This window comes from Pyrgilauda ruficollis, unplaced genomic scaffold, assembly GCF_017590135.1.
Source record: "Pyrgilauda ruficollis isolate IOZ18807 unplaced genomic scaffold, ASM1759013v1 scaffold279, whole genome shotgun sequence".
Lineage (NCBI taxonomy): Eukaryota > Metazoa > Chordata > Aves > Passeriformes > Passeridae > Pyrgilauda > Pyrgilauda ruficollis.
In genome coordinates this window covers 110,748-136,831 of record NW_024524144.1, presented here as the reverse complement: position 1 = coordinate 136,831, position 26,084 = coordinate 110,748, and the positions used below count along the sequence as shown (strand labels likewise).

The window sequence follows — 26,084 nt, the reverse complement described above, 5'->3', positions numbered from 1 at the left end:
TGTCAGCCAAAAGGTTCACAGACTGCTGCTCCAAAGAGGTTCGGGTTGGTTTTGCTGTTGTGTTTTTCCTTTGTTTTTGTCTTTTGAAACAAAGATTTCTATAGCCATGGTAGTTCATACTTAAGAAAAAACTCCAGAAGGTGGACAAAGTATGCAACTACATTAGGCAGGAAAGACTAATGCATCATGAAAGAACAGGTAAGAGGGTCATTATAGCCAACAGCCCCTTTTACAAGCACTGACTTTTTTCCTCTCACAATCCCTTTCTTTTATAATAACAAACCACAGCCCCTGTGAAGACTCACTGTGGTGCAATCCCACATGCATTTCCCGGGAGAGGCTGAGGCAAGGGAGATGCCAGGGGGCTCAGGTGAGGGCACCCAGGCACATGCTGTCCCAGTACTGGAAGGCACAGGGCGGCTTGGCGCAGGCTGCCAGGGTGGATCCACTCACATTTGTGCCTGTCAGCATCACAGGCGGAGCACAAACCTCACGCCTTGTCATCAGCAAGGCAGGAATACCAAGGGGTTTGGAAAGTAACAGTAAGCAAACAGCTCGAGAGAGCGAAAAGAAGCTGGAGGAAAGCTATGGGAAGAGTACAATTTCTGTCCCAGGAGGAAGAAGAACATTAAACAGGCAAATCCTTTGGGCACTTGTTGCCATTCCCTGTAAATAATGTTTTTTACAAGCAGAGGGAGAGGGAGGACAGGGGTGGAGGGGAAACCCAGGGACATCACAATAGGCTTCTTCCTGGAACCTCACCATTTTGCACTGTGAAAGGGAGTCTGCTTCTCTCTACCACTGCTGTGGGTATTGGCACAGCTTTAGGAGGCGCTTATAAAATATATACACCAAGATACATCCAGCAAAAGAGATTGTTGTCAAAGCCACAGGAACAAAAATCAGAATTCAATTTCTTTACTTTTCCTCAAAATCAGCTCTCAAAAATGCCCATATTGATTGAGGCCACTGTAGCTTTTAACTCTCCAGGAAAAACACAACCAAATAGGATGAGGTAACTGCACAACTTGGTAGAATTGTCCCACTTCAAAAATGGGAGAAAGACTGGGGCTGAGAAAAGACAAAAAGCATAAACATACTTGAACACAAAAGTACACTCCTTGCCTACTGCCCTGCCCTATGATACACAGGACACAGAGAAAGAGCATTATAATGATTTAAGAAAACAGATTACCATAGCAGCAATATGCCACCCACAACAGGCAGCATCACAGCATTAACATTTCTGCAAGCATCACTAACACAACCTTCTTTCCATTTGTCACTAATACAAAAAATATCCACCCTAAGCCAAATAAATGCATCTGGCATTCCCCTTGAAGCTCGTTCAAAGTTAGATGAGACCAAGTTCCATTATGGGGATATTTAACAGGGAAGCCACTGCTGACAGCTCAAAGGACTCCTGCATGAATTTCCAAATGATTGAGGGCCAGTCTTTGTACCAAGTTTCTTGTACTTCTAGGGGCAACCTGAAGACCTGAACAGATAGAGACAGGAGGCACATAATTGTGCTTTTACATCAGCAGCCAGCAGGACTCATATTTTTCTCAAATCCAAGCTTTCTCAGCATCAGCAAGCTCTGTGTAAGCAGCTTCTCTCCAGGATGCTTGTGTGGATCAGCACAGAATGTGCTGATGTTCACAGCACCTGGACAAGAGCAGCACCACACCTGTTCATCCCGTCTCAGGGTGCCTTTGAGAAGGCAACACCATAAACGCATCCTGTAATGTCTCTCCACAACTACAGCTCAGTATCTTTTCCTGTGCTGCTTGTTTGCAACTTCTATCCTACAGCTTGATATTGTTATTATTTATTTACCTGCTATAGATACAGGATAAAGAAAATATACACACAGAAAAGGTTTTGCTCCTCCCTAGGAAATATCTCCCTGTAATCCCTTGATCTTCTCTCTCCTTTCTACTCACTCCTCAGACCACAGAGCTCATCTACTGACAAGTATTTAGTAAAAACTCACTGATAAGAGCAGCTTCCACCCAAGAGGAGCTTCCTTACAATGACACCACACTGCTCCCAGGTCAGAACAGAGCCAGGGTGTGGAGATCACCTCAGCTCTTGTCCAACACAAGCAACAGAGTGAGGAAGGCAACACTCCTATTCTCAAACTGGACTGCCGGCAAATGTCTAGTGACCTCACTTCTCAATGGACAGAGCTCAGAAGGAGAGCCCAAAGACTTTTCATTCCAAAGAAACATCATTATATGAAACTAACTGCTCAGACTGCTTAGACGGTTTAAAGAATTAGGATCGTACTGGACTCCTTGTAGACATCCACATAAGGGCAGTTAGTAAAAATATTTTACTTCTTGATGATTCTTTTTTTCTGCTGAGATACAGATCTGGAAGAGAACTTCTTTTCATCTCTCTGCCAAGGTTTGTAGAGTAACAGCCTGCCCTACTCTAAAAGCCATCAGCAAACTGCATATCACTAAACTTGCAGTGACAAGTAACACTTCATCCTTCCTGGTGAGTGAATGAAATTATGAGATTACAGCCTCTCCTGACCACCCGGTAAGTGGCCAGCAGACCAGTTTCTCTGAATGACAACTGAACTGGCAGCCGGCATCATTAGAACCCAACCTGACCCGCCCTGAAAGGTGCTAAAAGATCCCGCAGGGAGCATCTCTTCAGCTGACTTTCTCTTGGCAAACAAGTGTGAACCCTCTTGTCAACTTCCAGAAAATTCACCATAAGAAGCCTGGCCTGAAATACTGCAGCCACAAAGAAATAACTTTCATTGTCATGGCAAATGGAGTAGTAGGGAAGAACATCTGACTAAAGGTACCAGGTGTGTTTCCAAGGAGTCCATCATCAGTGCCCTGCAGCTGATACTCCTCTGCTGCCAAAGGATTCATGGATGGTGCGGTCACACCCTGTGCCAGCCAACTTGACTGGGGCTGCCAGGTTCCCCTCTCCCACCCTGGTACCCTCAGGGACAAAACACACAAGTATGTGCTGGACACCTTTTCATTCTGATGGGTTGTGTGGGGTTTTTTGGTTAAGGCTGATATTTAGGCAGCCCACTTGCCAGATTGCTCCACTGCCACAAGCATGGTGCCAGGGCAACAGGGCGATGGGATGGGGCATCCTGGTCCAATCGTGCATCGGGGGCTCCACCAACCAACCATTCCGGCAACCCACGCTCTCAAAATCACAACCTTGTTTGGGGTGAAAGGGACATTAAAGATCACCTTGTTCCATCCACTGCCATGGGCAGGGACACACCTTCCACCAAACCAGGTTGCTCCAAGCTCCACGGCGGCCGCTGCCACCCTCCCAAGAGAGCAGGACGGCCGGCTCCCGCCTCGCACCCCGGCCGGGCACCCCACCAAGGGACTCCTCGGCCCCTGGCCCTGCATTTTGGGGAAGGGCCGGAGCAGCCAGCGGGGCCCCATGGGCGAGGGGGCCGCGGCCGGGGCCCCGCGGGGCCCCCCTGCCGTGCCCTGCCCCGCCCCAGCCGGGGCCGCTCCCTCACCCCGGCGCCTCGTCCGGAACTCTGGGGCCATGCCGGGCCCGCACTCACATCTGGTATTCGTCGATCGCCTCCACGAGCTGCCCCCAGGAGTCGAAATCGGTACCCTTCCTGAAGCTGGCGTCCCAGCGCTGCAGGAGGCTGCGGGCCGCCTCCGACATAGCCCCAGCGCTAGGGCACCATGCTCACCCCGCGCCGGGGCATCCACCGCGCCAGACAGCCGCTCGGCACGGCACGGCACGGCACCGCCCGGCACGGCCCCGGGACACCCAAGCGCGGCGGCGGCGGCGGCGGCGGCGGCGGCGCCTACCGCCCGCCCGCCCGCACCGCCCAGCCAGGGAGGCGGTGCTGGCCGCACCCGCCCGCGCCATCGCTACCGAGGCGAGAGCGCCACTTCCGCCCCGGTACCTGTCATGGCGCCGATCACGTGCGCATGGGCGGGGCCCGGGCGGGGTCGCTCTGCTCCTCCCTCCGTTCCCGGCCGTGCCGCCACCGCAGGCCCGCCTCCAGGTAAGTCCCGGGACCCCCCCTGCAGCACCGCGGGCGGCTCTCGCCCCTCGGGAGGGCAGATGCTGTTGCTGGTGTGCCCGCTCCTGCCGGTGTTGATGACGTTCAGGGGTCCTTCCCGCGGGAGGACTGTGGGCCCCGGCCGTGCAGGCGGCCGCTGTCCCGAGGGGACGCCCTACAGCCGCGGGGCTGTTGTTGGCGGCGGCCCGGGGACTCCGGTGGGGAGGAGGGCGAGCGGCGGGGTCGATGCTATCGGCAGCGATGGGGCGGTGCCATCGCGTGACCCACCGCCGTGAGCGGTTGGGCCGGGCCGGGCCGGGCCGCGGTCCCGCGGCCTCGAGATCCTCTCAGGGACCGTTCCGGGCTGGGCCGCGACACCGCGGGGACAGCAGCGCTGCGCAGGTGGGTGGTCACGGCGCGACAGCCGCTGGCCTGACGGACAAGCCCCGAGAGGTGCCGGCGCGATGAACGAACCCCCTGCTCGGTGTGGGGGATCTGGGCAGTGCCGGGGAATCAGTGCTGGCAGATTTTTTTGGGTCTCTTTTGGTTTTGTTTGGTTTTTTCTCAGCAAAGCTGCAGAACGTTTTTACAGGGATGAACTGAAGGGATTCCAAAAGGACCACGGGATGATGGAGACCCTGGGGGGGCCTCTGGTCCAGCGGCCTACTCAGAGCAGAGACAGCTCCGAGGTCACATCAGGGGCTCGGGGCTTTGTCCCGTGAGGTCTGGAAAACCTTTGAAATTGAGAGTACACCACTTGCTTCTCAGTTTTCCTGTCTCATAGTGACCTTTTATCCAGTAGGGCCCTCCCATGTTCAGGATGTGTCCAGTATGTTTCATTACCCCGCACTGCTGTTGTAAAACTCACTGTGATGCTTGTGTTATATTTGTCTGCTGAAATTGAAGCAAAAGAAGAGAGAGACTCGGGTTTGTCTCTGCCCTCCCAACCTTCCAGGTCTGATACACCTGTGTAAATAGATCTATGTTTTCAGTCAGGGTTTGTGGTTAAATAGATTCACGTTTTCAATCAGGGTTTATGGTTGCAGGTTCATGTATACCAAAGGCTCCCAAATACAAGCTATTCACAGATGGACCAGATACAGTATAGTGCTCTCAGTGAATTGAGATTTAGCCTGGAAAGGAGGAAGGAGGCTCTGGGGTGACCTTATCACTCCCTACAACTCCCTGAAAGGAGGTGGTGGCAAGCTGGGGATCAGCCTCTACTTCCAGGTATCAAGTGATGGGATGAGAGGAAGTGGCCTCAGGCTGTGCCAAGGGAAATTCAGGTTTTGCATTAGGAAGGATTTCTTCACAGGAGAGGTTGTTAAACATTGGAATGGGCTGCCCAGGGAGGTGGTGGAGTCACCCACCTCCATCCCTGGAGGTGTTTAAGGAAAGGCTGGACATGTCACTCAGTGCCATGGTCTAGTTGACATGGTAGTGTTCTCACAAAGGTTGGGCTCAATAATCTCAGGGTCTTTCCAACCCAATTGATTCTGTGATTCTGAGATATTTCTCATGTAATTTACAGGTATGATCATCCTTATGCAGGAGGTAACAAATGTGGTGGTTTTTTTCCTAGCAATGTGTGTGCTCACATAGAGCAAAGTAGGTGGTAGCTTTTTGCCTAACTTAAAATAGTTGCCCCAGAAGTCATTTGTATTTCAAGAGAGTGCAATTCTCACACAAAGCACATGGATGATGAGCGCAAGGCATATGGAAGCTTGGCATTTCAAATGGGAAAAAAAACCAAATTAATTTCACATTAGTTATTTACATTTGGAATATCTTTTTGCGAGCAGAGGACCAGGACATGGGCAGCACCTCAGTTGTACCTGTTCCTGCAGCTGTTCTTTCCTTTCCCCTCCTTAGATTTGGCATAGACAACACTGCAGGAAGAAAATGACCCACTGGTTCCATCGCAATCCTCTGAAGGCTACAGCTCCCATTTCATTTAATTATTATGGGGTAACCACCACTCCAGCGGCAACGAAGGTTTGCAAGTAAGTGTACTTAGGACTGGCTTCACTCTGCCTCTTACAGTTTGCGGGACATCCTTAAAAGTAATGGTTGCTCTTCAGTTTTTGAGCTGAAGATGACTAGAGATGTGTAGGCAAGGAGACAGTAAGACACTGCTAATACTGAACATTTGCTTACAGAGAATGAATTCTGCAGTCTCTGAATGCACAGTGAGGCCAATTACAACAATGGAGAGGCAAAAGACTAAACACTTCATTGTCTTTCTGATGACTGTGCATTCCTCTGCAGAAGATTGCTTAATTTCCATAAGTGGATAGGGCCTGACTGTTCTGTTGTGGGTGGGAATGTAATGAAAAGGGACCTCAGCCTATTTTGCAGATCTATTCTTATCTCTTCATCTCATCATCCCATTCCAATGTTGAAGAATGTTCCTGCTTGTTGCTTCCCCTTCCTCTCTGTACACCCAACCTCTTGGTAGGTAAAGGCACAGTTATTTTAGTTAGTGTTAGAACAGTAGATTGAGTACTGTTTATCCACTGCTGCGTGTCCAGTCATATGTATCCAGAGGAGAAAGGAAGATTTTTCTGTATTAGTACGTTTTTAATAGGTTTTCTTAGGGTTTTTTTTTCCTTTTTTTTTTTTTTCTCTTTTCATTTAGTGACTTGCGGTTGTCTCGAACACAGCTATTGGAGCTGTTTACAGACTCAAGTTGTAATCCAGAAATTATGAAGAATGCAGCTGACTTGTACTTCTCACTCCTGCAAGGTAGGGAGATTTATTAGCAGTACTACTAATTCATCAAGAGAAGTATCAGTACAATTTTAATGACACTTCTCAGAATGTTAATTGTGCTGATCTCCTGTAAAGAAGCTTTGCACTTCTTAGGAAGGAGAGTATCTTCATGGGTTCTGTGCTTGATACCAGTGCTGGCTGCTCAGCAGGCCTTTTCTCCAAGTTTCAGTGTCCTTTGTGACCTGCATGCTGGCAGCCTTGCCCTCTTGCCTTTAACCTCATTCTGCTTCCTGTTGGAGGAGAAAACGTGTATTTGTCTTTTAGGTAGTGGTGAGTTGCTCCCTAAGTATAAATTGAGTCTATTAATTAGTTTATTTCATTTAGTATTCAGTGTAAACTGCTGGTTTGTCTAATACTAGACCATAGACTTGTTGCAAGTTTACCTTCTACTGCTGCTTATCTTAGGTGTGTGTATATATGTAGGTGCTCATTAGCATGGTATCTGCATTTTCAGTAGATGGCTCAGCTGTGCTGACACATTCCTTTGAAACCTTCCTTCTGCCAATATTTGGGTAGTTCTTTCTTGGCAGTCAGGTGCACGGCCAGATTTCTTAGGACTGAGTTGTCAGGAATCAGCTGATTCATGGAAAGTGGGATCTTTCAGTCTGTGGGAAGTAAACATTGGTTTAATGAGCTCCTGGGAGGATGTAGGCTAATGTCACATCCAACAGCCAAGATCTGGATACTTTCTTCAGGAAAATATCATGCTTGGCCGCTAAAATCTTCTGCATGTGAAAGGAATAAGTATTTTCTGATTTTATAAACATGTGACACACTGACAGGTATAGCTCCAGTAGCTGCTATGGCAAGCTCTTGACCTCTTAACGTCTGTAAGACCTGATCAGACCAAGGCTCCTCCTCAGCCTCACTAAAAAATTCCTGGGCCTGCTTATGCTAGGATTTGACCATCCCATAGCGTGAGCTTCATCCCACTAACTGCTGTTTTCTGGGCTACAGGACTTAAAGAACCAATCTCCTGTAGCCCTGGAGATAGGTGATGACTAAGTGAGCCCATACTTAGAAGCCCTTTTCCCTCTCCCTGTTGACCAGGCAGCTTTTCCTGGAGTTTTCTGGTTGCCGCAGAGACAGCCATTTGCTCACCTTGAACAACCTCAGCCATCCTGTACCTGGGCCAGTCCCACTCCCAACTTGTCACTGTATGGGACGTGCAGATATCTGCCAGCTTTTCCTTGAGCAGTCAAGATTCTCAAAATTGAGTTGGTAACATGCTGGGCAAGCGGTTTCCTGGAGTAGCCAGTTAGTTTTTTCCACATTTTGTTCTCAAGATTCTGAGGAATAAAAACCCCAGAAAGTGACATGGGGTTTTGAGGGGTTCAGCGAGAAACATTCCTTTATCTATATATATATCTATATTCATATTGATCAATCTCCTTCATTACTCATTTCTGTTTCCTACTTTGAGATTGCCTGTTTCATTATTCCATAGGTTTTATCCTTTCACTGGATGACTCTTCCCAAGAATGTAAATTGAGATATATTCAGAATTTCAAGTGGACAGACACATTACAAGGACAAGTCCCGAGGTGCGTGTGCTTTTCTGGGTGTGGGGTATGCAGCTGCTCTCTGCTGCTCTGTTACACACATGCACAGGCCTGAAGGGAAACAGAAATGCAGCAAAGTCTTGAACACAAAGTAGTTTCTAATAAGGTGTTGCTGTGTTTTTGGTAACTGCTGTACTGTGTTATGTGTTCTGAAGTGTGCCCAGTGGCCTTTATGTTAAACTGCGAGAATGCACAATAATGATAGAAGGATCCGTTGGGTCTCAGTTGATTTACAAACTGAACCTGCAGTTAGCTAGAGAAGTACGAAGAAGAGCCTTGAGGGTATTAGTGAACTGAGCATGGTAACAAAGGTCACTGCAGTTTAAAACTTAATTTGGCACTATTGCCTGACCAGGAACTTCTGTGTGTTTGGAGATTCCAGTGTTGCTAAAGATCTGACTTTGTTCTTCTCCTCTGAAGCTCCATGTACATGTCCTCTTGGTTCAAACAAATAAATCTTCTGTTTCCAGGAGGAATACAGATCTGTAACCTTCTGAATTATTCACTTGTCTTTTGCTATTGGAGGTAATTGTGTTGTATAATCATGTCTACAAATTTGTCAAGCTTTAGCTAGAAGTGCTTGACCTCCTCAAAGCTTTAATTCCCCATGGAAGAAAATCTGTTGTTTAGGACTTTATTTGAATTTTCTCACGGTCATGCACACTTTTTCTTGTGCCAACATTACTCTTCCCACTCCCACATCTTTCTTTTTAAAAGGTTTGCTAGTTCCTAAGCTAAACTGAGCTTGTGATTGCAAGTTCAGTCTTTTGAAAGACTGTTTTTAGCTTTTGAAATTTCCTGCTATTTGCACATGCTGTTTGTCTGCAGTTACATAAATAATTACAATAACATTAATTTGAGAGAGTTGTAACAGATTCTGACTTATTGACTTAGCAGTACAACTTTAAAGTGGACATTCCAGGGCAAGGCTTTCCACAAAATGTGCAATTGAAAACAAACAAACAAAAGAGATGGAAAAATGTTAGCCACACTCAAAGCTAAACAAATCTCAAGTTACAGTTTTAAAATAAAAGTTCCCAAAAGGGAAGGGTGGGCATCTGAATGTGCTAGATTCTAATTATGTGTTCTTAAAGGGAATAAGTAAAAAAATTGCCATCTCTCTTAGGCAGTTCAGCGAAGAAGGAGGTTCGGAATTGGAAATTGTTGACATCTTAAATGAAAAATGTTTTATGGAGAGAAGTGTTGACTTTTGCTACATGAACTGTCAGAGAGAGATGTGAGAAGAAAACTGAACGCATTAAGTTTTTTGGGGGTTTTTGTCTTTCTTTAGTGCCCAGCAGGATGCAGTGTTTGAACTGATTTCCATGGGATTCAATGTAGCTCTATGGTACACAAAATATGCATCAAGACTTGCTGGAAAAGAAGAGTAAGTGGTTTTCTTTTCTTAAGAATTCTGCTGCAGCAATACTTCACCAAAGATTTAGCAGGCTCTGGGGGTTGCCTGCTATAGGAAATGTCCAGCTCAGGCAGAGGAGTTCCAGGAGGCAGTTGATCTTTACACAAAAGCACTTCAATCCGTTCTTGCCTCTGTAAACCCAGTGCAGTAGTACTACATGACTGTGATACAGAGAAAGTGTCAGTTGTCAATAAACCCTTCATCAGTCCCCCTCTAAATGTCCAGGTAGAAAAGTGAGATTCTTAACATCAGAGCTCTGCTGAAGTTTAACCCTACAGACCTCTAAATCCTTGGCTTCTAACATTGAGGTTGCCTTTTACTTGAGAGTCATCACAGGATCTTACATTTCTTTTCTTTCAAGCAAGTTCTATATGATTATTTCATGATTGGACACTATAAGAAACTCCTTTACTCTGAGGGTAGCACAGCCATGGGACAGGTCACTTAGGAAATTAGTGGACTCTTGATTCTTGAAGGATTTAAGATTCATCTAGATAAAGCCATAACTGACCTGATCTGTTGTTGCCAAATGTGGTGCCCAAAGCAGGAGGTGGCACTAAACGACACTTAGAGTCCCTTTCTAACTATAATTTTACCAATTCGTTCTATTTTCTCAGTATAACAGAAGATGAAGCAAAAGATGTTCACCGCAGCCTGAAGATAGCAGCTGGGATTTTTAAACACCTGAAGGTAGAAGGACTTTCTTTGCTGTCTGTTCTTCGAGGTGTCTCCAAATACTTGACTTTTTGTCTTAGAGAGGCCTTTACTATACACACATACCTGAGAGCACCTGAATGATGCAGGAAACAGAAAGGTATTAATATGTTGTGGTATCACTCAATCCCTGCAACTCATTCCCAGTGGCACTGGAAGAGTGGTTTGTCTGCCCATATCATGTGCTACATGTGCTGTCATGTGCTGTCTTGGGACCTTCACTCAGTGTGTCCCATCCATTTAGGAATGAGGCACTTGTTTTGCACTGTTATTGGGCCTAAACTAATTCTGAGACTTGCGTATTTAGGAAAGCCACATTCCAAAATTGATTACACCTGTGGAAAAGGGAAGAGATTTAGAAGCTCGACTTATAGACTCCTACATCATACAGTGTCAAGCTGAAGCTCAAGAAGGTATCTTCAAATATACATTGGTTGGGTGTGGGAAATGACTCTTTGTGCGTCACTGCTGTCTCATGAATTCTGCTTGGCAGCAAGACCATGGGTTTTTTATTCTCCTGAAGTACTGTGGCATAGTGGGGCAGGTTGCTTTTAAAGAAAATTATGTTACAATTATAAAAGGAAAATGCCAAAAATCAGTCTGATATTAAAATTGTAATATAGAATATCTTACTTTGGAAGAACTTGAGTGTGGCATTACTCCTTTTTCCGGTTTCTTCCTTTCATGCAACCCTTTCACCGCCATGCTTGCCTAATAGACATTCCCAGTTCCTTTACTTTAAAATATGTGCAGCTTCTGTTTATTAGCTAATCTTAAGGCTAATATTCCTTCAGTTTTTCTATTAAATTGGAATCATTCTATCCAAGAAACAATCTATCTTTATTCTGCTGTTTGCTTGACTGCACAACATCTATTTTCTGTTCATGCAGGGGTTTTAAAACCCTAAATGCCTCTGCTGATTTGATGTGATGGGACATTTCAATTAAACTTAAACCATGGTGAACTATTTTTCAGTCACAATTGCTCGGGCTATTGAGCTGAAACACAATCCAGGCCTAATAGCTGCTCTTGCTTATGAAACAGCCAACTTCTACCAAAAAGCTGGTGAGTGTCTTGTTTTGTATCCTTAGTGATTTATATCCTTGATTTATGCTCTCTTGCCAGCAGATATATTTCACCTACCCATAAATTGCAATATTAATGCTGTTCTCGGTGGATATGGAGTGTGTATTTAGCTTCTATTTAGCACATTTTAGACTTCAGTTATCAGCATGTATTATGACAAGGCTTTTTGGTTTTATGGGAATCTTGTTTTGTCGCTGATGGTAGGAAACATTAGTGAAGGAAAACAGACTAGCAGCAGACAAATGGCCTGATGTCAGTGGAGTGTGTTCCAGCTGCCTTTGGGAAGCAGATCATGATGCAGAGCATGAAGAGTGGAGTGGGTTCATTATGTACCACCTTCCAGATGAGTAAGATGATCTCTGGGCTTACTGAGGCAAGTGGGAGGAGTGCAGAAATATGGGAGTCACTACTGGAACTTAAAACTAGGAACAAGCTTTGAAATGCTGCCTAAACTTAGCCATCCAGACTTAGTGGACAGCAGTTTCAGGGATTCTAGGGACAACTGCATGACAGCTGCATGTCTTTGGTGTTTTTCTCATGGTTTTTCTGTGCTTTTGCTGGAGGAATTTTTGTCCCTTGTTTCTGGATACTTTAGAGTTAGGGTCTAGTGCTAAGTTTAAGAATTCTGGTCTTTTAATGTGTTTGGGGTTTTTCTTTTTGGAATTGTCTTAAGAATAACTTTACATATGTGTTCACAGATCAAACATTATCCAGTTTGGATCCAGCCTATGCAGGTAAATGGAGGAAGTACTTAAACTTGAAGAGCTGTTTCTATATGGCCTACGTAAGTACTTTGGGTGGCAGCAGTGACAGCTTGTTGTCTGTCTGCCAAGGGCTGCATAGGGAATGGGGGCTAAGTATTGCCTTGGCTTTCTTTGCATACTGTGAAGAGGAATTGTGCAGTGTCAGTGACATTTGAACTGTTTTTGTGGAGCCAAATGAAATTGCAGCAGTGTGGATTTGTTGTTATCACAGATCTCTAATTGAAACCATTCAGGTTGAGCATAATGGTGCTCTCTGTTATCTACATTACAGTCTGATCCTAGGCACAGTTCAGAGTTGAGCATCTTTATGAAGGCCCTGAATGAAACGGCATCAAGTACCAAAAGGTACCATTCCAAGAGCTGTCCCTATTTGCCTGATGGATCTCCTAGCAAGTACTGCAGTGCCCTTGAGATCCTCAGCTGCTCAATTTGCTGTGTCTTGTAGCCTGCCACAGCCTGTAATCTGTCTTTTTTATACTGTACAAAAGGCCCAAGCTAAGCAGTCTTAGACATAATTATCTTTCTCGTAGGCTGAATCTGTAGCTAAAATCTGCTTGCCTTAGCAGGTTTGAGAGGTGAGGGAGGGTCAGAGTTGTGGTACTTCTCCGTTTTTTAAATTTGAGTGATTTCTACTACTGGGCAGTAGTAGATTTAGAAAGATTTGTACTGTGAGAACAGACACTAAAGGAAGGGGGGCAAGTTGGGCATTAGTTGATGAGTTGATGGGGTTGTTCCTTCACCTGTTATGTTTACTAGTTAAACTCAGCTCCTGATAATAGATAATAGGCAATTCAGTTCTCACTGGAACAGAATACCACCTTCAAGCACAGGTATGAAGGAATGGGACTTTTTGGGGGTGGAAAAGTTATTTGGACTATGACAAAATATCTTAGAACATCTCATCTCTTCTAGATTCAGTGATGTTTGTCACAGATGAATTTTTTGAGTGTTCAGGTAGTTTTAGTTTTAAGTCTTAGCTTTGTAAACTTGCCTGGGGTTCATTCTCTTTCTGTGCTGGGGCTTGATGCTGCACACTGCTACAGTGGGAGCTTCGACTGGCCTGTGTGCCAGTGCCTCAGGTCAAACAGCTTTGTGCAGCTCAGTTACTCTTGGCTAGAGCTGAGACAGCTCGGTTCATACCAAGTGTTCATGGTTCTGGTTCACAGTGTTCATGTTGAACTGCATTAATAGCTCAGTGAATGCTGCTTTGACTTGGAATCCCCAGCTGTCAACTACCTGCAGGGAATGACAGCTTTAAAGAGCTGCAGCTGCTGTAGGGAGCAGGAGGAGGGGATTGGTGCAGGAAGTGCCTAGGGATGTTGGTAATGATTTTGTCCTCTTCCATCAGGCATACTGTTACCATGGCCAGACTTTGCTGGCAAGTGATAAATGTGGGGAAGCAATAAGATCTCTGCAGGAATCAGAAAAATGTAAGTGTGGTTGAGACTGGAGTACTGAGTCTGATGATGCCATGCCTGTTCTGTTTGCTGTATTGTGTTAATTTGCTCTCCCGTAAAGATTTTATCAGTCACCTGTTGGAAATTCAGCACACCTTTGAAGAGAGACAGTGTATATTTTTTTTTATCTTACCAAATACTGTCTTTCATAACATTTCTGCAGAAAATTTTCATCTTCACTTCTTGGCCTGGCTTAAAGACTGGCTTTGAGCTGCCTGCAATATACAGTATAAAAACCAATGGTCATCCTGTTTTCTGGTCTGTATGTTAGAGTAGTACAGCCATTTCTGCTTTGGAGGTTAAATAGTAAATCTAGATCTTGCATGTTTATTTTTAAACAGATTTTCTATTCATTTGAAAGGTATATTCAGGCAGTAGTTCAAGGGCTTCTTCCCAGTCTTCTCTCTTCAAAGCTATTTGTACCCCACTGGCCTGCATTGCATAACTTTACTGCAATGTATAAAAATGCTCAAATCTTCCAAGTGGAAACTTTAATATTAGTTTTTAAAATAAATCAGAAATTTATTAAGAACAAACTAAGTTGGATTTCTGGGAGTAAAACAAATATTGTTCGGCTGTTCAGAGAAGAGTGCTTCTTCTCCCACTCCATATCAGTTATTGTTGTTTGGTTTGGGGCATCAGCTGTGTGTGGATGCCTTCATACCCTCTGTTTTTCCCTGCCATGTGGCACAGTTCTTGGGTTTATTGTTGCATTTTGCCCCACATATAAGAATGCTTTTCTGTATCTTCCCACCCAAAAAGCTATCTTCTTCTTTTCCTGTTCCTAGTCACTTGTTGAATGCAGTAAATCTTGGCTGTTTTTGAACTGGTTTGGTTTTGTTTCCAAGAAGAAAGAGGCCTGACTGGATTCTGGTGTCTTCTAAGACTGAAGCACTGTAGAGCAGAACCATGATTTAAGAAGGTCACATAAATAATTTTTATTTCCTTTTCTTTCTTGCAAAGTTTTTGCCAGGGCTGAAGCATTGTGCAAAGAATATGGAGAAACCAAAGGGCCTGGGACTACTGCCAAACCTTCTGGACATCTTTTCTTTAGGAAATTAGGAAGTTTGATTAAGAACACATTAGAAAAATGCCAGAGAGAGAATGGATTTATGTAAGTAATTCATGGTTGGTACAGCACTCTGCATGAAGTGCTATGTCATTTGCTTTTATTTCAGGATGGGATGGTAAATTTTACTCTCCAGTTGTTATATTACTTTAGGGCATGGCATGTAAGTTACAGATAAATTTGCAATTGTATAATTTTCTCTGGGAAGATTTGCAGTGGGTCAGTGCTGTCCCACTCTGTATCCTGTGCCAGTTCAGCAGGGGGGGCTGGACTGACATCTGGAGAGGCTGAGCAGTTTTCTTCCTTCATTCCTCAGCCACCTGGTCAGGAACTGCACAGGACAAAATCTGCAGAAGTTGCCATGTTGCTCTAATGCTCTCTTCCTGTCTCCTTGGATCTAGTAGGCAAAAGAGGACAGAGGGGGAAGTGGAGAAGACCAATAGGTGATTCTGCTTTGCAAGTAGGGAAGTCAAAACACGGTGCTGCTTTCAGTGAAGATCATGCTTAGGGTGCTAGGAGCTTTACCAGTCCAAGTATAGTTAATATTGTGAATAGGGCTTTCTGTTCATTAATGTCCTTCCAAAAAGGGAGATTTCAGCACATCCCTGTCCCTCTAGAACAAAACTTGGAAAGAGAAAGCAGGGACTGTTTTGGGAGAGCTCTGTGCAGCACAGGAAGTGTCGCAGAGTGTGTCAGTGTGTAAGCTCCTGCTGCCCTGCCAAGGGCGGAGGGACACCTGAGTCAGGCTTTGCCCTGTAGCCAGTCTTTGGCGGGCTGCTGTGTTACCATCATCCACTATGGCACATTAGGACTGTTTAGGAAAAGAACTGTCCTCTTCATCTTTGGAAAGTACTTTAAATCCTCATTTGTATTTTGAAAGGTTTTTTTGGACAAAAGATGCTCTTCTCATTGAAGCACTGGGAATAATGGTTATTAAGTAGGAGAAAGCCTGCCACATAATTAGGGAACAAACAACAATACTAGGAAGGAGTTGCTTTTGTTCTTGTGAGCCTTGCTGGCAGAATGCATGTTAGGCAGTGTCTTAATGAAATGGAAGAGAGCAGCAGTGCTTGCCACTGTGAAAACCCAGATTGTTTTGTTTAGAACTGCAAACAAGACTTGCAGAGATGGTGCACTGTATTTTAAATACATTTCTGTATTCTGTTCCAGCTATTTCCAGAAGGTGCCAGCAGAGGCTCCCCAGCTGGAATTGAAAGCAAACTATGGCTTAGTAGAGCCTGTTCCTTTTGAGTTTCCTGCTTTGAATGCACACTGGACTCCTGAAGCAGTTGCAGCATTTGATCTCACAAAGAGGCCAAAGGAGGATGCTGTAAGATAATCCCATGTGCTATTCTTTCCCTCTGTCTTTATTCTGTTTATCATACAGAGTTAGCTTGACTTGCATAACAATCCCCAGCTCAGTGTAGGAAGCAGACACAAGGCTACCACCTAAACTCATCCTTCTGTTGTGCCAAGGGCAAGTCAGTTAACCTCTGCCACACTGCCAGCATCTGGAACATCAGCTCATTTTTTACCAAGTCCTGTAACGTTACAGCGTGCTAGAGAAAGATTATTTTTTAGAAAAGGATTCATTTAAAGATGCTGAAACAGAGAAAAGTTGTCTTTTCCCTCTTGCTTGGGGCTTACTCAAAAGCCTTGAAAAAGAGGGGGGACTCTTAGATCATAACATGTAAAGTTAGCTGTGGATAAATACTGTGCAGACACAGTGGTTTGTACTTGTGGTATTTAGTTGGGTTTTTTTTTTTCTTCTTGTTTGCAGGCTAAACCAAAACCAGATGAAGAAGTAAAACCTCTGAAGGAACCAAATATAAAGCCTCAAAAAGACAGTGGATGCCAGATTTCTTAAATGCCATAAGTGCTTTGAATTTGCTTTGAAACTCTATTCATAGGACTCTGGGGCTTTCATTCTGATCTCCTTTTTTTGATTCTCCTCTTTTCATTTACAAGGCTAATTTAGTTTATCTTTGTTAATATGTGTCTATCTTGCTTTAGATTGTGGTGGATTTCTAGGAGGTTATTTATATCTGACTTGCTTTTGGTTTCAATGGGATATCATAGAATGAGTGGGCTTAAATGTTCCTATTGTGCCTCTAGGGAGTTGCTTTTTGTGGGTTTAGTTTTACCCACAAATAGCGAAGGAAGTATGATTGTAATGCTTGAGGGTTTTTCCATTACCTTGTATGCTGTATCATGTCCAATTCTGCAAACAGAAGTTTGCATGAACAGTTATATCTATTCAAGTTTTGTCATTCAGGCTTAGGACCCTATTGTGTTCGAATTCACCTAATTGTAGTGAGGGAAGAAAATCTGGGTTTGGTTTATAACAGTCCTATGATATTTCGCAGGACTTGCACAGAACTTGGGAAACCTCAAATTCTGCATAACAGGAGTACAATTTATGTTCTGAAACTATTAGTCTCTGTTCTTTCCTCTATAGATTAGGGTTTTTATATCAGAATTTGTAATAAGGTACCTTAGCTTTGTCTGTCCTTTAATCCAAATCCCTTAGTATCAAAGTGTATCTGAAAGTGATGCAGCAAGCAATATGGAAGTGCTTTAAAGGAAAGCATCCCTGTGTCGTTTGTTCAGAGTTTTTGAATCTTCAAAGCTTTGTTAAGTTTGAAGGCTGCAAACAGTTCTAACCCCCTACACTGGAATTCCTGAAGCTGTCATGCTAAGGTAATGGATTTGGAAGTAAGTTGCTGTATTTCCAGATGGGTGGTGTCTATAATAAGCTGTCAGGAAAACAGGAAGGAAAGACAAGCTGAAGAGCTGATAGCACAGCTGGGAAGCCAAGCTCTAGATTTTCTTTATGCCCTGTGTGTAAACAGTGCTGCTTCTCAGGTTTTACAGTATTGCTCTAAAATCAGCTCTTTCTGAAGAAAACTTGTGAGAAACCAAGCCCTGTCAAGGCTAAGAAAGAGTGGATTTTGTAGAACTTGCTGCTTCCATTTCTGCCTGCTGTGGAAAACGTGACAGCATTCTTTAGTGCTGAGCACTGCAAAACGCCCTTGACAACAAAGAACATCTTTCTGATTTGTTGCAAATGCATGCGTTGAAGTGAGAGCCTTGCAATCCCTGGGTACCAGTTGCTGCACTTCTCTTGGCCTGAGAAAGAAACTGAGTAGCCTGACAATGTTCACTCTTCCAGCAAACATGATGGCAGATGCACTTACCGTGATGTAAACTGTAAACACATTCCTCATTTGGTACTCTTTGTTCACCTTACACTGTGCTGTGATTCAGTGCTTCTAAAATCTTTAACGAGGCTTGGAGACACAGCTCAGAGAGTACGTGTGTAACTCCTTGAAGGCTTGTGAAACAAAAGCTGCCAAGGAGGTTAATAGGGAACTCAAGACTCTTCCTAAGATACTGGCCCAAATTACAAAATATGTTGATGCAAAAGGAAAAGAGACTTTTAATGCTGGATATTATGGGTTGATCAAATGCAGACCTCCTTGCTTCCCATGATGGATTTTTCTTTCTGTCAGTTCTGCACATAAAACTAAGTGTAAAGTGAGCTGAATTTCTTTGGAAGAAGTTTCTGTTCTGCAGGGGCCTAGAGGATAATGAGTATCAAGAAGAATACATACCTGAAATGGCTCCATTTCTTCTGGTGCTGCACAGGGACTTGGTGTATGTTTAATGAAGAGTTACTCAAATCTATTCCTAACTTGATCAGCTGATTCATTGCATTGTTAAAATACCAGCTTAGGTTTTGCCAGAGTAGAGTGTGGAGTTAGTTTTCTTACATAGATTTTAATTCTACAAATGTATTCCAGCTGTAGTCATCAACATTTGCTCAGCCTGCCCCCTTTAAGGATCAAGATACAATCACAATTTTTTTAGCTACTCATTGTTTTTCGGAATTCTGTGTCAATATATACACATCTCAACTGAATTAGTTTTCTTTCTGTGCAGACTAGATCCCATTTTCTCTCCTCCCCTCATTTTCCCTTCTATCTGCTACAAACTGTGGCACAGACTCACCCTCGTTTGCTAATGTACTTGTAGGTCCTGGGACTCATTTCCAATGCAGTTTTTACCCATGGGTGGGTTCCTGTAGAGTAATATCTTAAAATCAAATTAACAAATCATGACTAAATCATTCAAACATCTTGGAAGGAAAGATTATTTTATGGACTTGGAATTCTTTGGACACTTTCTCAAACTGAGCTGTTTGTCTGAATCAAATTCACTGTAAATAGTTTGGGGCATAACCAAGTGAATTGTGTCAGATGATGACATTACTTAAACCTAGCTGTATAACTTCTTGTGCCATAGCTGTTTCAGTAAATATGATGTAGTAGTTTAACAATAGAATAGTGGAACAAATTAATTAACATGTGTTGCTTTTCAAGACAAACTTTATTTACTTGTAGCTGAAATCCTGTGGCAAACATTGGATGGTTTTGCCAAAAAATAAGCTGGAAACTGTTAAGTTTGCAAAGGAGAGAGAGTTGTGAGGCAATGAGCAGCTTTCTCTTCTGGTTTTCTTGGGTAGTAGCAGGAATTACTATAAATAGGATATAGATTAACTGTCCAATATGCTTAAGAATATGAGTGAATGAACTGAGAGTTTCAGTGAATCTGGAAACCCAGCAGCCATGTTCCTTCTCTTATAGCTCCCTGTAGTAATATTTAAGAGTGAGGTTTTTTGAGTCGTGACTTTTTAATATTCTAATGCTGCAAGAGCCTGGTTTTGTGGCCTCTCTCTGGTTTTAGAGGCTCTCATGGCTAAGCCTGCAAATCTTGTTGGTGTAAATAATCTTTAAAAAGTTGTGCCCCATCTGAAGCAGGACAGAACTGCAGCTGAATAAAATATGGAGTGCTGGGCCCTCTGTTTTGTGTTTTAAGAAAAGCAGTGCTTGTCTTTAATCTACTGTAAAACCAAACCATTAAGCTCTTTGTAGGATTTCTATTTAAATACCTTCCTCCATGTATTTAAATACACTTCCTTCATGTTTCATGTTCCTGAGTTTTCAGTAGTTACTCTCTATCCAGCATATGACACATGTACAGCTGAGGGACTAAACCTGGCCCTTGGATGCTAATGTCTGCCTCTCTCTGGATTTGGTAGAGGAGTTTTGCCTGTCAGCCTAGGGATGGTGTTTGGTCACTTGGATGTTCAGCATGGAGCCGTGGTGTGTCTGTAACAATGATAGTCATTTGTACAGCAAGCAGGAAAATGGATCCCTGTGTCTGTGTAGAATAGAGACAACTTTGCACTTCAGAATTTTCTTGTCTTGCAAATTTAGTACAGTACAATATGCTTGTAAATACTCCTTCCTGTCATTTTGTTGCACTGATTTCAGTACTGTGCTATGGGTAAGGTTTTAATGGGAAACATTACTAAAATGTATTTTTAATTGTCTGTGTGTAAAACAAACTCCTATCTCTGCCTTTAGTATTGGGGAACATGAGAGGAGGCACTAGCTCATCTGTCTTCCATGGGAATTCCAAAAGGTGAAGACTTTCTGTCTGTTGGCTGCAGGGTGAAACATTTCATCCCACCCCTGTGTCTGGTATCTAAACTGAAGTTTCAGCATTAACATAAATCCTATTCATGCCTATGAATTATCTCTAAAAAGATTCTGTCTCTAAAGATCACTCTTAAATTACCATAGTAGCATAAGTTGCTTTTTTTTTTTCCTTTTTCTGTTTTTTCCCTGTCACTGGCCCAGCTGAGGGAGGAATAAAGCACAGTGAGTAAGACTGACATGGAAAAGCTCCTGCAGTGTGTACCTATCTCGAAGTTGTGAGTGCAGTGTAAAGGCCTTTCCACAGTGACCCTTGGCTTGTCTCAGACCTTTCCCTGCTGGTGATGCTCTCAAATTCAGCAAAGGTCCCATGGCAACCCAGGGTACACTTGATTAGCTTTTTATGTAGGAAGGCCTCCCTCCTTTGGTGTTGGTGCCTTCATGGCTTACAAGCGTCCAGAAGCCATCCTGTACTCTGAGTAATCCCACTTCAATGGAATCAGCTCTCAGATCACTGACCGAGCAGCCTTACTTTGTGAAGACAGTCACCATGCAATCTTAACCTTCATAGTTGTAAAATTTGTATATAGCCACGAATTTCAGAATACCATTTAAAATAAACCATCTTCAAATACCATGTTTTGTTTCATTATTTAAAATTTTACATACAGTAGCAAGAAAGAGGCTCTGTCTTGATTGCTACTTTTTGCAATTTAATGCAACTTTGTTATTATAGAGTGTTGTATCGTGCTTTTTGTTTTATCAGTGGGTCTATGGTTTGATTTGTGATTTAGTAGTTTTCCTTGGTGCTGGTCTCTCTTTTGTCTCCACCCTTTTCCCAGAAATGTCGTCAGCTAGTTCCTAGTTTCTATTTCTCCAAATTTTACCCATTTCCTAAAACTGTTTTTCTTCCTTGGAAGTTTATTGGTTCGTTACCATTATTCCCGCCTGGGTTTTTACTCCCAACTCTCCTGATTTGTTGGAAGTTGGGTCTGCCCCTGCCTTTCCCCTGAGATATAAGTCTTTGTTGGCCCCCTAGCTGGGGCCCAGGAAGAAAGAGGGGAAGAAACACCATCAAATAAAGTTTCCCTGGGACGCATGTGCGCTGCCTGTGTTTTATTCTGTGCCAAAACAACTGACAACTGGGATTCAAGGAGCTCCAGGGGGAAAACTGCCGCCCCTCACTCTCAACATCAGCTAGCCAGGGAAGAGAAGCGGCAATAGAGAATACTTAATCCTTGCTTAAAGAAAGACTTAAATAAGGAAGATCCATGAATTGGGTGCCTATGGAAGTAGTTGCTACAATGAAGCATGTTAAGTCCCGAGGCAGGAAGAGAAGAGATGGGCATTCCAAATTCTGGTTGAGAAAAAAATAAAGTAATTAGGCAGAATGTCTTATGGCTGTGCAAAATCCCAGTACTTGCCAAGGTCTGTGACATTGTGGGATTTTCTGTTATACTATGTCAAGGGGGTTCTTTGGGGGTAACTTCTCTGATATTCTGGATGAAGCCTCACTAGCACAGCAGGCTCAGTCTTCCCTGTCTGAACCAGACATGCATCTGCTGCTGTCTCCAGGAGTCCCATCTGTCTCTCAGAGCCATGGTGGTCTTTAATAATTTTGTTTCATGCTTCCAATCTTCCTGTCTGGCTTTCCCAAAGACAGACTCGTTTGCAATGTCCGTGTTGATGGCCCCTGGAATGTAAGGCTGCCCTTGCTTTGTTGAGTTGCTCTCAAATCTCAAGCTCAGGAACCTTGTCCTCTGTAACACCTGGACCCTCTCATCTGCTTGCCATGCTTCCCCAGTTTCTGCCAGCACTGCTTAGTCAATACCTTCTCCCCAAACATTGTCAAAACATGCGTAACAGCACCAACAGAGCCTTCTGGAATGGATCGACAATTCCCACAAGACCCTGCTGGAGTGATGGCCACCAAGGGGCAGCAGAGCTTGTGTTTTCATGCTGTTTTCCCACACAGCTGCCCAGCACAGTGTGCACCCAGGAACAGCACTGCAGCTTTAAAATGGAAAGAGGTGTCACAAGTTACACCTTCTACATCATTTCATGTGGAACATCTCTGTAATTACTGACAGGGGGGCATTCAGGAGCCCATGCATGCTCTGTGACCAGGAGAGCAGCTACCCCTTCATTGAGGACATTGCCAAGGCCATGGAGCAGGAGCACTGACAAACACAGATGATCTCTTGCCCTGTGTCCCAGCAGCTGCTCTGTCCCAGGGCCTGGTAGCCTCTCTAGGGCATCTGCCCTTTGGGAAGAAGATGCTGTGTACATCTCTGTGTGTGGAGGATCAGTAACAGGACATCACGCCATGATCAATATGATCAAGTGAAGCCAATTTATTACAAAAAGCAAGCTATATTTATACTGTTTTCTATTGTTCACGCCTCAAGCTTACATGATTGGTTAAATCCTTTTACGTATGCATTTTAATATTTCAGTTAATTTTACGTAGTCTTTCTTCAAGTGTCTTGCTGCAGTTTTCTTGTCTGCCTTTGCATCCTGAAATGTCTGCTTCTGAGTGTGTTCTTCTTTTGTGTCCTTCAAGGGCACAGTGGCCTTACTCAGTTTCTATGAAGGGTGGATTGTGCATATGTTGTACATGTCCATTGTCCTGCAAAAAACTCTCAACATCTGTGGGGTTTCTCCAGGGTCCTGGGCTGGGTTTCCGTGGCAAGGATTTGAAGTGGGAAGGTTGCAGGTGCAGCTTCTGTGAGCAGCAGCTGCCTTCATGTTGGCCAGAGCCCATTCCAGCCAGCCCCAAGATGGAGACACTGCTGGCCAAAGCTGTGTCCATCAGTTGCCTGCTCATGGCTGTGGGGAAGGGGCCATGAGGTAGACAGGGAGGCCTTAGGCAGCTGGAAATGTGAACCAAGGGCTTCTCTCCTCTGCACACTGCCCTGCCAGCATGCTCCAGTGGGCTGGGGGTGCACAGGAGGCTGTTGGGGGACACAGTGGGGCAACTGACCCCCAGTGACCAGAGGGATTTCCCACAGCATATGATGCCATGCTCAGGAGTCAAACCATGGGGATGGAGGTTGGCAGGGGCTCCCTTGGCTCAGAAACTGGCTGGGCATCAGTCTGTTGTTTTTCTTGGGTTTCAAGGTTTTTTTCTCCCTCTTCTTTGTGGTTGTTTTTTTGTTTGGTTGGTTTGGTTTTTGTTTGGTTTGGTTTAATTTAGTTAAACTGTTTTTATCTCAACCCACCAGTGTTTTTACCTTTCTGATTCTCTCCCCCAGGGCTAGGAAATGAGTGAGTGGCTGTGTGGTGCTCAGCTGCCAAGCAGGGATAAATCATGACAGTCCACTGTAAAACCATAACAGCAGTGCCCTGTGCAAACAACATCTGAATGATGGGACACAAGCAGCATCTGCAGATCAGGACTGCAGCAGGAAACAGGAGCTTTAGCTGTGGATGTCTAGAAAAATCACGAGTATGACAAGAAATCTCCACACAGGAAAACATCAGTATTAAAAATGGAGACAGTCACAAATACAGGAATTGTGATACTCACAAAGACCACCAAGTGAGTCTTCCCATAGCCACATTTAATGACACAGATGAGGTTGATGTGAACCTTTCATCTGGAGAGCTCAGTCACGAAGTTGTGAATCTGTAGAATAAAACATGGAACTTTGCCATTTTTGTCGTTTGGTTTGATAAACTGGCAAACAGGATACAGGTGATGTATCTCCAAGACTTGGTTCTTACCAAACTCAGTGTATAGCTGTTGCATACACTAACTAGTCTATCAAAACCTGCCACCCATGCTAGGATTATTTAAAGTGAATAATATATTAGCTGAATTGGGCCAGTCTGAGGAGATAAATTAATCAATTAAAAGAGGCTACAGGTTTTCTTTGCAAGGTGGTAGATCATATATTGCAAGCTGAATGGTACAGAACTGTGTTCACAGATTAACTTGTTTTTATGCTCAAAATTAAAGCTTTCTTGTTTTCATAGTTCACAGTTGGAGTCTGTATCTCTGGTTTGGGACAGTCTGAATTGCAACCACTTAATTCCTTAGGAAGTTAAAGTTTTTTCTTTCCTTTTTTAAAAAAATCTAATATGATTGATTAATTTACTTTAAGGATTGATTAACTGGAATGCAATCACTACTCAAGCAACAAAGCTGGCATATTGCCATTTTTTCTCCTTCTTTTAATACTTACTGGTGGTGTCTAAAGGGATTATCACCAGGATTTAAAACCCCTGATGATTTGTAAAATTAGCTATTTTCTTTTGTTCAAATGATACAAACTCTATCAATACAACTCAGACTACATTGCATAGTATCAGCCCATCAGCTTTTTCCAAAGGTTACATTTTTCTGTACCCACAAAGGAGCTTTTGCATGCCCAGATGCAGCCTTTTTGGATAAAAACAGCAGAAAACCATGGTTTTCACACAGGTAGACAGCAATCAGTGTGTGGTATGTTAGGTATGGTATGAAGTTGTCGGGACCCAGGACATTCCTCTGGCTGCCCTGTGTGATTTGAGACCCTGGCAAGGGGCTCAGAGACCTTGGCATGGAGTCAAAAACACCTGTGCCTTTGATTTTAGTCCATGGAAAAAATTACCAACTTTGTGTGAAGATTTACAAGCCACAAGAGTTTGAGTAGAATGATAGTTAATTTGTCACAGGGTGAAAAAGTAGAAATTTGGGGTTTTAGAATGGGGGTTCAAGAGGCAAGATGGAGGAATCTGGGCATGTCCTATCCTTCTTCTCCTTCTTGCCCTCTTCTGCTGTGATGGTGACACTTCTTGATTGGTTTAGAGTAGAGACAGACTGTCTAACATAGGTGATAGGTATTGGAAAATTATTGTAAATAAAGTACATGTAGTTCTTAGTATAAAAAGTTAACACCACCTGAAAGGCAGGCAGTGTGTGCCACAACCAGACCTGCAGGACAGATCTCAGCAGGTCAGAGAAAGAATGTAATAGGTAAGAAAAAAGAAACAACCTTGAAAAGCAGAACTGACGAATCTCAACTTCTTTGGTCATGGGGCTGGGAAAAAAAGAGACTTTCTAATACCTTGGGGGTCATCACAACCACGGAAACCTAAGATGAAGTTTGTGCAAACTTCACAGTTAGACCACTGTGGTAGAAAGCACTTGCAGAAAAATCAGAATAGGATGATTCTAATCAAGGGTGGACCAAGAAAGATCAAGTCATTCTTGCCAGGTTTGTTAAATTTGAGCCATGTATCACTAGGTTTAGTCAGCCTGATTAAGGACTTTCTTGCTCCTGTATTTCAAACCGCATAAACTTTTAAGTATTAACGAATTGACCAGAAAAAGAATCCACGTAAAGCTTAACATTGGATTACATGAATTCCTGTGAAAAGTACTGTAATACATGGTAGATCCTTAGGAATGTAAGAGGAAATTAATGAACAGAGAAAGGGGAAAATGTTGAACTCAAAGCCACACATTAAAATTCAAACCATTTGCTTTTGGCAACACAGCTTTAATAACCTCCATGCTGTAACTATTAATGGAAAAGCCTTTCTACTGGCAAGGCAGATACAAAATCTCCCTGCAGTTTCCACAATCTCTTCTGTCTCCTGCTGAAAGAAAAAATTTTGGTAAGAAAACACTTTCTGGAGAGAATTCCAGGTAAATATGACAGAGTTATTGAATGGCACGTCTGAAATGAGCCATCAAGAACTGCCACTGGGTTTCACCTCTTCCCCTCCATCAGCTCA

The 26,084-nt window shown here is 43.7% G+C and overlaps 2 protein-coding genes across 4 annotated transcripts in view; one reads left to right on the top strand and one right to left on the bottom strand.

The window, feature by feature from the left end:
• AIDA (axin interactor, dorsalization associated) overlaps positions 1-3,851 on the bottom strand; it is a 29,291-nt gene extending 25,440 nt beyond the window's left edge. For both annotated transcript variants that reach the window (XM_041471790.1, XM_041471791.1), the window contains exon 1: positions 3,563-3,851. In XM_041471790.1, coding sequence (XP_041327724.1) covers positions 3,563-3,672 — 110 coding nt within the window. In that variant the 5' untranslated portion in view covers positions 3,673-3,851. The remainder of the gene's footprint in view (positions 1-3,562) is intronic.
• Positions 3,852-3,905: 54 nt separating this feature from the next.
• BROX (BRO1 domain and CAAX motif containing) lies at positions 3,906-20,995 on the top strand. 2 transcript variants are annotated; one of them, XM_041471782.1, is made up of 13 exons: positions 3,906-4,021; positions 5,891-6,021; positions 6,657-6,763; positions 8,238-8,334; positions 9,644-9,739; positions 10,387-10,459; positions 10,791-10,896; positions 11,459-11,548; positions 12,268-12,353; positions 13,682-13,763; positions 14,754-14,904; positions 16,030-16,189; positions 16,640-20,995. In XM_041471782.1, the coding sequence occupies exons 2-13, from the start codon at positions 5,921-5,923 to the stop codon at positions 16,724-16,726; spliced, it is 1,236 nt and encodes a 411-aa protein (XP_041327716.1). In that variant the 5' UTR covers positions 3,906-4,021; positions 5,891-5,920; the 3' UTR covers positions 16,727-20,995. The 2 variants fall into 2 exon arrangements, with proteins under 2 accessions (XP_041327716.1, XP_041327715.1); XM_041471781.1 differs by lacking the exon at positions 3,906-4,021 and adding an exon at positions 4,028-4,420.
• The last annotated feature ends 5,089 nt before the right edge of the window (positions 20,996-26,084 follow it).

Coding starts and splice junctions, on each gene's coding strand:
- BROX (XM_041471781.1), top strand. CDS start 4,265: ATGCTATCGGCAGCGATGGGGCGGTGCCATCGCGTGACCCACCGCCGT. Junction 4,421..5,890: donor GGGACAGCAGCGCTGCGCAG/GTGGGTGGTCAC, acceptor TCCCCTCCTTAG/ATTTGGCATAGACAACACTG. Junction 10,897..11,458: donor TCAAGCTGAAGCTCAAGAAG/GTATCTTCAAAT, acceptor ACTATTTTTCAG/TCACAATTGCTCGGGCTATT.